Source organism: Microtus pennsylvanicus, chromosome 11 (genome assembly GCF_037038515.1).
Source record: "Microtus pennsylvanicus isolate mMicPen1 chromosome 11, mMicPen1.hap1, whole genome shotgun sequence".
NCBI lineage: Eukaryota > Metazoa > Chordata > Mammalia > Rodentia > Cricetidae > Microtus > Microtus pennsylvanicus.
This window is the reverse complement of record NC_134589.1, coordinates 102,801,025-102,813,153: the sequence shown is the minus strand read 5'-3', so window position 1 is coordinate 102,813,153 and position 12,129 is coordinate 102,801,025. Positions and strand designations below refer to the sequence as shown.

The 12,129-nt window shown below is 43.1% G+C and overlaps 1 protein-coding gene across 2 annotated transcripts in view; it reads right to left on the bottom strand.

Annotated features, from left to right (window-relative positions):
• The window catches only part of Bfar (bifunctional apoptosis regulator), a 33,503-nt gene that overhangs the window by 3,537 nt on the left and 17,837 nt on the right, over positions 1 to 12,129 (bottom strand). For both annotated transcript variants that reach the window (XM_075942074.1, XM_075942075.1), the window contains 4 exons: positions 10,913 to 11,082; positions 7,714 to 7,858; positions 3,932 to 4,105; positions 1,547 to 1,749 (listed from right to left, as the gene is read on the bottom strand). In XM_075942074.1, the coding sequence (XP_075798189.1) occupies positions 1,547 to 1,749; positions 3,932 to 4,105; positions 7,714 to 7,858; positions 10,913 to 11,082 (692 nt within the window). The remainder of the gene's footprint in view (positions 1 to 1,546; positions 1,750 to 3,931; positions 4,106 to 7,713; positions 7,859 to 10,912; positions 11,083 to 12,129) is intronic.

Below are 12,129 nucleotides of genomic sequence, written 5' to 3'. Positions count from 1 at the left end.
TCTGCTTTTCCTTCACTTATTACTCAATTATTAAAATCCTTCAAACCTCTCCCCAGACATTATCTGGTTTCTTATCAAATAGGAATGAGATATGACGACACACACACACACACACACACACACACACACACACACACTCTCTCAAGAGCAAAAACAAAAAAAAAAATTAGCACTTGCCAAGCCTGGTGGCACATACCTTTAATCCCAGTCCTTAGGAGACAGAGGCAGACAGATCTTTAGGAGCTTGGTCTATACAGTGAGTTCCAGGCTAGATAGAGCCACAAAGCAAGGGTCTCAAAATAAAACCAATGACCATAAAGAGCCAGGCACAATAGTGCATGCTTATAGTCCCAGCTACTTAGAACTCTGAGGCAGGAGATAACCAGGTTGAGGCAATAGTATATGTTGGTGTTTTGCGTGTATGCATGTCAGAACTTAGTTACAGACAGCTGCTAGCTGCCATGTGGGTGATGGGAATTGAACCCAGGCCCTCAGGAAGAGCAATCAGTGCTCTTAACAGCTGGGCCACCTCTTCAGCCCTCCTACAGGGCAATCTTAAAAAAAAAAAATAAAGGCCTTTTCTCAAATGACGTTCCATCATCTCTAGCTTGCACCAAGTTGACAAAAAATTAGTGAGCATGGAGTCCACATTGTTCTGAGTGCCTGGACACTTAAGTATGCACTATTGTGCTGGCTCTTTGTTTTGTTTAGTTTTTAGGTTTTTATTTTTATGTAGTTATTCTTTTATTTTGAGACAGGGTCCCACTTTGTAGCTGTCTAGCCTGGAACTCACGATGTGGATCTGTCTGCCTTTGTCTCCCAAGGACTGGGATTAAAGGTGAGTGCTACCAAGCTGGGCTTCCTTATGGTGTTTTAGCATAACAATAGAATGATTGCTCTTCAGACTGATGAGGGAGGGGGACTTAATGGGGGAGGGTGAGGGAAATGGGAGGCATTGGCGGGGAGGAGGCAGAAATCTTTAATAAAAAAAAAAAAAAAAAACCTAACGAAGACAGACCCAATTTCTAACAAAATAAAACAAAGAAACCAAAAAAAAAAAAAAAAAATCAGGAACAAAACCAAACCACTATGCATAATGTAGTCTATTACTATACATAGGTAACTTTTTTTTTTTTTTTTTTTTTGGTTTTTCGAGACAGGGTTTCTCTGTGGTTTTGGAGCCTGTCCTGGAACTAGCTCTTGTAGACCAGGCTGGTCTTGAACTCACAGAGATCCGCCTGCCTCTGCCTCCCAAGTGCTGGGATTAAAGGCGTGCGCCACCACCGCCCGGCTCATAGGTAACTTTCTTATTTCCTGCTTAAGGAGTATTTGTGAAACCAGAGCCTGAGTAGTCTAGATAGAATTTTGTTAGACCTATTTTTATTTATTTGCTTAAATTATATGTATATGTATGGGTTTCTGTACATGAAGGCAATACCCTCAGAGGCCGGAAGAGGATGTCAGATTCCCTGGAGTTGGAATGGCAGGCAGTTGTAGGTGCCCGATGTGGGTGCTGGGGACTGATCTCCCACAGGAAGGCACTTACTTCAGCTCACTTCTGGACCAGATCTTCCAAAAAGAGAACAGCTCCAGAGCAGACAGCAGCATGGCGTTGACGATGAGGAAGCGCGATGTCCAGTAGTGGACCTCTAGCCAGTCCCAGGCAAACTCTGCAATCAGCTGGTACGGCAGGAAGGAGTACTTGACAAGGAATTCTCGCCATTGCCTCCATGTGGGCTCCCTCAGGTCCTTGAAGAACACACAGAGTCTCAATCATAGGACTGACTTACACAAGTCAATTCATACATCCCTTTAACAATCTAAGTTTTTTTCAGACAGTATCTTGTCATATAGCTCTAGTTGGCCTTGAACTTACATTTTTTTTCCTGCTTCAGTTCAGAGCTCTAGGATTAAAAGCATTATGTATGGCTTAAAATAGAGTATTAGTCGATCAATCTCACTTGTAATATTTCCTTTTAGAATAGATGAAGATGAGGCTAGAAAAATGGCTCATTGCTTAAGGACACATGCTGTCCAAGCACAAGGGCCAGAGTTTGAATCTTTCATATTTCATAAAAGCCAGGTATGGAGCCAAGCACTGATGGCTCTCATTCATCTCAGCACTCATTCATGGTGACAGAGGTCAGTGAATCTCAGAACACAAAAAAACAAAAAAAAAAATTCTTTTTCCTTCCTTCCTTTCTTTTCGAGACAAGGGTTTCTCTGTGTAGCCCTGGCTGTACTGACTGAAACTTGCTCTACACACCAGGCTGGCCTCCAACTCACAAATTCCACCTGCCTCTGCCTTCCAACTGTTGGGATTAAAGGCGTGCAACCACCACAGCCCAGTCAAGAAAACGATCTCTTGATACTTTCACTTTTAATTCAGTTTTAACAGACAAAAAGTTAGCTTGATGAACAGTCAGGGGCTACTGGTGCTTATGGAAACACAACATTTCACAGCTTCTCTGTAAAAGCTGGCAGTGGTGGCGCACGACTTTAATTCCAGCACCTGGGGGGCAGAGGCAGGTGGATCTTTGTGAGTTCCAGGCCAGCCTGGTATATAAGAGCTAGTTCCAGGACAAGCCCACATCTACAGAGAAACCCTGTCTTGAACAAAAAAAAAAAAAAAAAAAAAAAGCTGGAAACTGGGTGATTAGATGAATATCCCATAAAGCACAATTTCAACTCTATTCAAGACCAAGATCAGTAGGCAGGAACTTGATTGTGTAAAACTTTAAGACAATCCTGAAGCCATTTTTGACAATTCTAAATCCTCTCAGCCTCTGTGCCATAGTGCTTCCCCTCCTCCCCTGGGAACCAAGGACCTAACAGCTACACTCGCACGTACTCAGTTCCTGAACAATTACCCATATACGTATGCTTTGGTTCGGTCCCCTGGGAAACTGGGTCAAAATGACCTCTTACCTCATCTGATCTGGCAACAGCTCTCCAGTCAATTATTGGTAATAGCCCTTTCAAATAAGCCAATCAGAATAGTCAAAGAACAACCCCCCTTGCTTCTGTGGCCCCTTTAAAAGTAGACTGTACCCGCTATTCGAGGTCCCTCAGCTTCCCGAATGCTGGGGGATCCTGTCATGACAGAATTAATAAAACCCTCATGCTTTTGCATCAGCTGTGGTGTGTGAGATGGTCTCTGGGGGCGACTCCTTCTCGGTGTTTGGACGCTAGAGTCCAACAATTGCTGTGTTTAAAGGAGCTTGTGGAGACGTGGGAATTCTGCTTTTGCAGGGTTAGAGAGGTCCTGAGTTCAGTTCCCAGCAACCACAGGGTGGCTCACAACAACCAGTAATGAGATCTGGTGCCCTCTTCTGGCCTGCAGGCATACATGAGACAGAATACTGAGAATACTGTATAAATAATAAATAAATAGATTAAAAAAATTTCTGCTTTAGCATTTATGGGTGTGGGTTACTAACCATGATTCCTATACATATGACAGTTTTTGAAAAAGACAGACTATAAGAATTAATTAATCCAACAGTAGCAAAGCAAAGGACATTACTCTCAAATGACCAAGCAGAATCAGAGAAGCCATCCTAGTAAAAAGAGTCCCACAGGAATTGGGGAATGACCCATAATATGGAAAAAAAAATTGGCTAATGCCAGTAGTCATAATACCCTGGGTGTGGTCTTCAGGGAAGATCCAAACCATGCTTTGTAGTAGGCTAACTACTATCCTTCAGGGGTTCTGCCAAATTTGAAGTCTATACATCTAATCTCTTAGAATGCTCTGCACCTTCAATGACTTCTTTAGCAACAAAAGCAATGCTTTTTACAAAAAAATATTTCAAGACTAAAAGGGTCATGCACTACTCACAAGCTACCAAAAGGCTGGGGCACTGTCTCCAGTTCTGTATGACATGGAGGTAGGGTAGAATTATCTTTTCCAGGAAACATTTAGACCTACCAGAAGCTTGGTGAGGATGTCTTCCCCAGAGTTGTCTTCTTTCAAGGGGCAGATGGTATGGATGAAGGGTAAGAAGGAGTCTGTGTAGTCAAACAGGTACAGGTACAGCAAGCCAAGCCTTGGGGAGCTCTTGAGGGCATACAGCAAGAACAGAGACCTGCCTGGGTTCACAGCCTGCAGAGGACAAGACAGAGAACCATATTACATACATGGTGGCCAGCTCTTCATCTGCCCTCCTTCAATGTCCCACGATTTTTACCACTAATCTTTTGTGTGCTATAGAGTCCATTTGTTGGGGTATACTGTAAAAAGCTCCAGTCTTGCTGGGCATTATTGCACACAGCTCTAATTTCAGCAGGAAGCCGGAAAATCTGAGGCCAGTCTTGGTATCAGAACAAGTTCAAGGGTAAGCCACATACCAACCGTATTCCAAAATCCAGGAGGTTAGCTAAGTGTGACAGTGCATGTCTTTAAACCCAGCTTCAGGAGATTCACTGCCTTCTTATGGCCCCTGAGGGCATTTGGCACACATACAGTACGCTGACACAAAAGCAGGCCATACATTCAAACACATTAAAAAAAAAAAAAAGATTATGCTGGAAAGGTATCTTAGTGCACAAAAGACTTGCCACCAAACCTGAAAACATCAGTTTGATCCCTGGGACTCAGATGGTAGAAGGAGAGATTTCCTTCCAGTATTTGTACACTGTCCTGACTTCCACATGTGTGCCACAGCAGCTGCATGCATGCACACGCACGCACCCAGAAAGAAATAAGCATAATAAAATATAAACAGTATTATTAGACACACCACAAGCCCGGCAGGGTGTTGAACACCTATCATTCTGGCACTTACAGAGAGGAGGTAGGTGGACTGTTCATTGATGTAGACTCCACCCTGTCTGTGATCATCACAAACAAAAACTGAAACCCAAAACAACAAACTGCACAAACTTCCAACTGAGGAACATTCTTCAAAAATTAGGATAAATTATAAAAAAAAAAACTTAGGATAAATTTTGAAAAAAGTTAATTTTAGAAGTCAAATATGATGCTGGGCATATTGGCACATGCCTTTAAATCCCAGCAGTTGGAAGGTAGAGGCAGGCATATCCCTATGAGTGCAAGCCCAGCCAGGTCTACATAGTGAGTTCTAGAACAGCCAGAGTTACACGGTGAGATCCTGCCTCAAGCAAACAAACAAGAGTCAAGCATGGTGATTATAGCACGTAATTCTAGCAATTGGGAGCCCGAGGCAGGCATGTCTAGACAACAGGGAGACTTTGCCTCGAATAAATGTTTCTATCTGTTTGTCTAGCTGTTGATAGAGCAATCACTCAACCAACCATCTATCCATATGCTGGGTATTGAACACAGCCCATGTAGGAATGTTAATATTCTTTTTTTTTTAAAGATTTTATTTTTTATTATGTATACAGTATTCTCAGTATTCTGTCTGCATGTCTGCCTGCAGGCCAGAAGAGGGCACCAGATCTCACTACAGAGTGTTGTGAGCCACCATGCGGTTGCTGGGAATTGAACTCAGGACCTTTGGAAGAGCAGGCAGTGCTCTCAACCACTGAGCCATCTCTCCAGCCCGGAATGTTAATATTCTATCACTAGTCTACCCCAGTGACTTCCTTATTCACACAGTCACTTTCTTTTTCAGTGGATATCTGTATGTCTGCGTCTATTATTTAACTGTTGCTAATGATGGGCACAAGTTTCTTCTGTGTGTCTGGAGGTGTTCTCCCCTTGTGCGGAGGTCACAGGTTGACAATGGTGACCTCTTCTATTACTTTTTTATTTTTGTGACACAGCTTCTCAGTGAACCTAGACCCTATCAATTTGGCTACACTGGCTGGCCAATAAGATTTTGGGATCCACCTGTTTCTGAGCCACCATGCCTTGTTTCTCCATGGGTGCTGGGATCTGAACTCAGCTCATGTTTGCACAGAGAGCATGCTACCCACTGTGCAATCTCTTCAGACCCTTTGTTGACAGAGGTTTCTGTCCCACCTGGTCCCTTAGCGGTTCTGTCCCAAACAAACTCAGAGAGGTCTACCTTAATCATAAACTGGTTGGTCTATTAGCTCAGGCTTCTTATTAACTTATTCTTACATCTTAAATTATCACATAATTTTTGTCTATGTCAGCCACGAGGCTTGGTACCTTCTATCAGTGGGGCATTCTCATCTTCCTCTGTGTCTGGGTGATGACTGCAGACTCACAGCCTTTTTCCTCTTCCCAGAATTCTCCAGTTCCGGTCACCCTACCTATACTCTCTGCCTGTCTACTAGCCAATCAGCGTTTTATTAAAACACCACAAGATCATTGTTCCACAGCAACCCTTAGATTAGTTTTTTTTTTCTTCTTTTTTTTTTCCTGTGTAGCCCTGGCTGTGCTGGAACTCCCTCTGCAGACCAGGTTGGTCTCAATTCAGAGATCCACCTGCCTGTCTCCCAAGTGCTGGGATTAAAGGCATGCACCACCACCTGGCTCCTTTAGGTTGTTTTTAATGTACTGTTATGATCAATTACATTCAATTTTCTTCCCCAATCAGACTTGGTGAAACATGTCTGTAATCCCAGCACTCAGGAGTCTGAGGCAGGGGAACAGGAAGTTCTGGGTCAATTTGGACTACAAAGACAGACTGTGTCTAAGAAACAAAACTTTTGTCTAAGAAACAAAAGCCAGCGCAGTTTACATTGGGATGTCATTAAACTGTTCACTACAAAGGCCCAATTCAGGAGCTACAAACAGGAATGGGCTTTTTCACGTTATATCAAGAATGGATAAAAGTTGGGACTGGAGAGGTGGCTTAGAGATTAAGAGCACTGGATGCTCTTCCAGAGGATGTGGGTTCAATTCCCAGCACCCATACAGCAGCTCAAAACTGTCTATAACTCCATTCTAGGGGATGTGGTTCCCTCACATGGACATACCTTTAGAAACAACACCAATTCATATAAAATAATAAATAAACTATAAAACAATTATATATATATATATAAAATGGGCTGGACAGTGGTGGTGCACACATTTAATCCCAGCACTTGGGAGGCAGAGGCAGGCAGATCTCTGTGAGTATGAGGCCAGCCTGGTCTACAGAGCTAGTTCCAGGACAGGCTCCAAAGCTACGCAGAGAAACCCTGTCTGGAAAAGCAAAAACAAACAAAACAAACCGAAAAAACAAGAACAACAAAAGAATAGACAAAAGTCACTTGATTGGCCCATCTCCACCCTTTGAACTACAAACTAACATTTTCCACTCTATGTTTAAGAGTTACATGGTTTTGTCTCTTTCAATATGCATGTATGAATATCCCAGATATTTGCTCTTCAGTACAACATACATTACATTCTGTCTCTGACGGAGAATCAACTGATATGGTCACAATGAAAATCAAGTTATCAAGCACAGTACGATGAAGCTGTGTATTATTTGTGACTGAATAACCCCACTCCTCTACATGTGCTGTCAACAGTCATCTGTGTACGAGAGTGCCTGAAGCAGCACTGCTAGTGAAGTGCAAACAGAAGAGCGGCTGCTGTCACCAGCTGGGAAGTCCAGGGAAGGACTGTGAACACCACCCAGAGATTAGGGACAGAGGCCTGAGACAGCCGTGTAGCACCCACTGCAGGAAGGTGACCCCGAGCACCACAGTACTTGTGACTTCAGTGTCTGAAATGCTTTTCTTCTTAATTTGCAGAGTGAGGAGGAAGATGGCTGCTAGTCGTTTTCTATTGTTTTTCCCCCTCAGTTAAAAACAAGTGTTTACCCTGTACTCCCAGAGATTCTGGGGTGGCTTCACGCCCAGGGTTCTTACGCGCTCCAGCTCCAGGAGGATGGCTCTTCTGTGGCTACTGTTTTCTATGGCGTACGGTGCTCTGGAAAATTCTTCCTCTGTCAAAGTTAAAAGCAACCTGGAGGGGTAAGACGTAGAAATGACTTGAGATTATAGACGGGAATGTAGACCTTGCACACTGAATTCTGTCTTAGTGTGCAAATATGTAGGCTTGTGTGGAAAGGCAGAATGTTAAATGCTGGCAGCAGTGCCCATGACTGCCAAGAGCAGTTTGTTTATTACTAGCCAGTCACCAGCAGGAAGTATTCCAACAAACTTGTCGCTATCTATTTAACTCTGCAGAGTAGCATTGTACTCACTGTGCAGACCAGAAACTGGCTTCAGAAATAAAGTGACTTCCCTCATCTGCTCGAAGAGCAATCAGGGTTCCCTGACCTGTGGGAAGCCCAAGGACCGCCCACCTCTATCCAGGTCTCCTAAGGTGAGCATCCAAACTGCCTAGGCTCCCCCAAAGCCAGTACGTGCAGTAGGATCAAAAACCCACTGCGATTGTTCTTGAGTTTTCAGTATTCCTCATTGTCCGCTATGTTCAGCTAGTCCGGATTTATCCCATGCTTTTTCAGACCCAGGCCAGCTGGTGAGGGAGGGGGACTTGATCGGGGGAGGGGGAGGAAAATGGGAGGCGGTTGCGGGGAGGAGGCAGAAATCCTTAATAAATAAATTTAAAAAGAAAAAAAAAAGAAATAAAGTGACTTGCCTTAGGCACATCAGGGTGCTTGTTTTGAAGCATTCCTGTTGGCATATATTACTTTGTTTTTAAAGGGGAGTGTAGGAGAAAACTAGCAGGAAATCCAACTGAACAAGGTTCCATTGAGAGTGGTTGCTTTAGCTGGGCTTACTACTACACTTCTCTAATACTGGAGACTTGGAAGGCTGAAACAGAAGAATGGCTAAGACTGAGGCCAACTTGGGCAACATCAAGATCTCAATCTCAAAAACAAAACCAAAACAACCCCAACCAAAAAACACTGATTGTATTGGGATACTGATTCAACTTAACAAAAGTGATAAATCCTTTATTTATTTTCTAGTGGCTAGAGAGACGGCTCAGCTCTTCCAGAGGACCTGGGTTCATTCCCAGCACTGATATGGTGGCTAATGACTATATTTAACTCCAGTCAAGGGGATCTGAATGCCATCTCCTGGCCTCTGAAAGTGCCAGATATAACCATGGTGCGTAGACAAAAAAGACACAAAAATCACACACACATAAAAATAAATAACAAATGTAAAACCACTATCTAAGAAAGCAAATGAGAAAACAAGACAAAATGTAAAAAAAAAAACAACCAAACCCCAATAATCTATTTCTATAATGACTCAGTACTAAAACATCCCTGTATAGTGGGAATAGAGTTAAAAAGCTGGGTTCCTTACACAGGAGACTAAGGCAGGAGAAGTGAACACTCAAGTTCAGTCAGGAAAACACTGTGAAATCTGTCTTAGATAAACAAAAGCAAATCAAAACCCCAACAACACATTCATATAACTGTACAAACATAAAAAAGCCAGGCAGGGCTGAGGAGAGTTTCAATGGTAGAGAGAGGAGCTGGCATGTTCAAAGCCCTATGTGATCCCCAGAGGACATCCTGACAAGAGAACACTCAAATTTAGAAAGATATCTAATAAGATTATTTTTTTGAGACAGGGTGTGATGTATAGCTCAGGTTGATCTTGAACTCTGACCATCCTACCCTCATCTTCCATGTGCTAGGATAGTAACTGTGTGCCACCATGCTAAGTTATGTCTATATTAACAGCAATATTCTGAGAAGAGTAGCAACATAAAGAAATGCACTTTTGATGTCATAATGTCTTACATTATGTTTTAAAAATAATGCTCCTCCATAATAAGGAGTAATATAGAAATTCAAGTATCACTGATATGAAGTGGAAAGCAGTCCGTCAATGTCTTTGAAAAGTAACCACAGATTGACCCTGTGATGTGGACACTCCACGAGCTCCCAGAATACAAAGCCTTGTGCGTGAGTGATTTTAGAGCACTCTTCAGAACAGCCACACACGGAACCAACGCAAATGCCCATTAAGTGAAGAACTGACAGTCTGGTCTAACCATCCATACAAGGATGTTTTACAGACACAGGTACTGGTGGATGCTTTTTTCATGTGTGAAATTATGCCAAGTGAAAAAGCTACACACAAAAAATTTTTACGTATTTCATAACTACATTAATATGCAAGAACTATGGCAAATACGTTTCTGGATAAGATAACTGGTATCTGTCGAGGGAGAAAGGAGTGAGGATGGACCAGTAAAGGGAAGAATCTTCTTTTGGGAGTCAGGAAACTGTTCTAAAGGTAGACCAGTTGTACATCTCTGTGAAGACATCAGAAAGCCATGTTTGCTGTGGAATAAGAAGATGTGTGACTTTTTTTATGCTGTGAAACATTTGTTTAACAGTGTTCTTTTATGTTGCATTTGTTTAGCTTGGTGAAGTTGCATTACTTACCTGTCTAAAACACCTGATTGGGCTACTAAAGAGCTGGACGGCCAAGAGCAAGGCAGGATGAAAGAATAGGCGGGGCTGGCAGGCAGACTGAATACATAAGAGAGACCTAGAAGTGAAAGAAGGAGAAGAGAGGACTCCAGGGGCCAGTCACTTTAGTTACAATTTCAGCCATGGAGTAAGAAGTAAAGAAAGGTATAGAGAAAGATAAAGCCCAGAGACAAAAGGCAGATGGAATAATTTAAGATAAGAGGGCTAGAATAAGATAAGCTAAGGTTGGGCACTCATAAGAAAGAATAAGACTCTGTCTGATTTGGGAGCTGGGTAGTGGGGGCCCCAAAAGAGCAAAAATGTCAAAGAGTAAAAAAAAAAAAAAAAAAAAAACAACAAAAAACAAACAAAAAAACCAAAACCTTGTTTATACACTTCTACAAGGATTTGTGGCAGATAAAATGTATATCAATAAAGTTACCTATGAGCATGTCTGTTGTGCCAGAGGTATTCAGTTTGTTTGTTCGCTTTGTTTTTGACAAGGTTTGTTAGGTACACCAGGTTGGGTTCAAACTCCCAGAGATTCTACCTGCCTCTGGGATTGAAGGCAGGAACCACCATACCTGGTCTGGAGTGGTAGATTTCCCCCTTACCTTCCATTTACTCTTTCAGATAAGAATCTTTCTCTGTAAAGAGAGGCCCAAGGGCCCAGCTGTTCTAACCAGAGGACAACTTCTTCTGCTGTCCATTTGGCTACAGCCTTGTGCACCAGGAGGCCATGCTCAGACTCTCCGCTGCGCCAGTGATGCACAAGCAGGACGACCTGAAAGGAGACAGGCTGTCACAAGTGGGAAAGCCAGTTTCTGAGGGTGTGAGTCTGAGAAACAACACTAAGTCTATACAGGGAAGGAAGGAGCCTCTGCCACAGTGAAGTGAAGAAACAATGTCTTCAGAGGCAGTTTACCTCATGGCTGGGTAGAGATCTGGAAAGGAGGGTAGACAGCAGACAGCAGAGGAACAGTTGTGGTCCTGACCCCACCAGCTCACATGCCTTTTCTACAGGGAAACCTTTTAAGATTGCAATAAGTCTTTGCACTGGCAGCGATGTGCGTGCTCTTAAGAGTCTAGCATTAGCACGGATTTGGTTTCTCAGTATTCTTCTGCTCCTCTCTTCAATTCTTTTTATTTTTTAAAATTTATTTAAATTATTTTATATGCATTGGTGTGAAGGTGGCAGATACCCTGGAACTGGAGCTACAGATAGTTATGAGCTGCCATGTGGGTGCTGGAAATTGAACCCAGGTCCTCTGGAAGAGCAACCAGTGCTCTCAGTGAGTCATCTCTCTGGTCCCACCCTTTCCTCAGTTCTAAAATGAGGTTCATCATGATGTCACTCACTGCACAGGTCAGGAGGAGGACAGAGTTAACACTTAAAGACAACTATTGTCTAGTCTCTGCTACTTGTGGGGCCCAGGACAGCCTGGCCACACATGATAGGGCCCAGGCCACATGGGCTGCAATAGCAGGCAGCACCAGGTTCCAGGGAAGGCTGTAAGCTGACACCACCCAGGAACAGACCATCCAAAAAAAATTCCTAACTTTCTAACCATTGTAGATAGGATCACCTGCCAGCACACACCCATCGCTTTTCACAAGAACACCCCTAGACAAGTGTTGGCCAATCAGGGGTCCTAAGCCTTAGAAATCCCTCATCACTACCTTTGCTACTATAAAAACCCAACCCCAATTAAGCTTGGGGCTCTCTGATCACTCCAATACATTGGACACATGGAGAGTCCGAGTTTGCCAACTTGTACAGAATAAAGGCTCTTTGCTTTTACATACAGGGCTCAGTTTCCTAGTTGGTTTG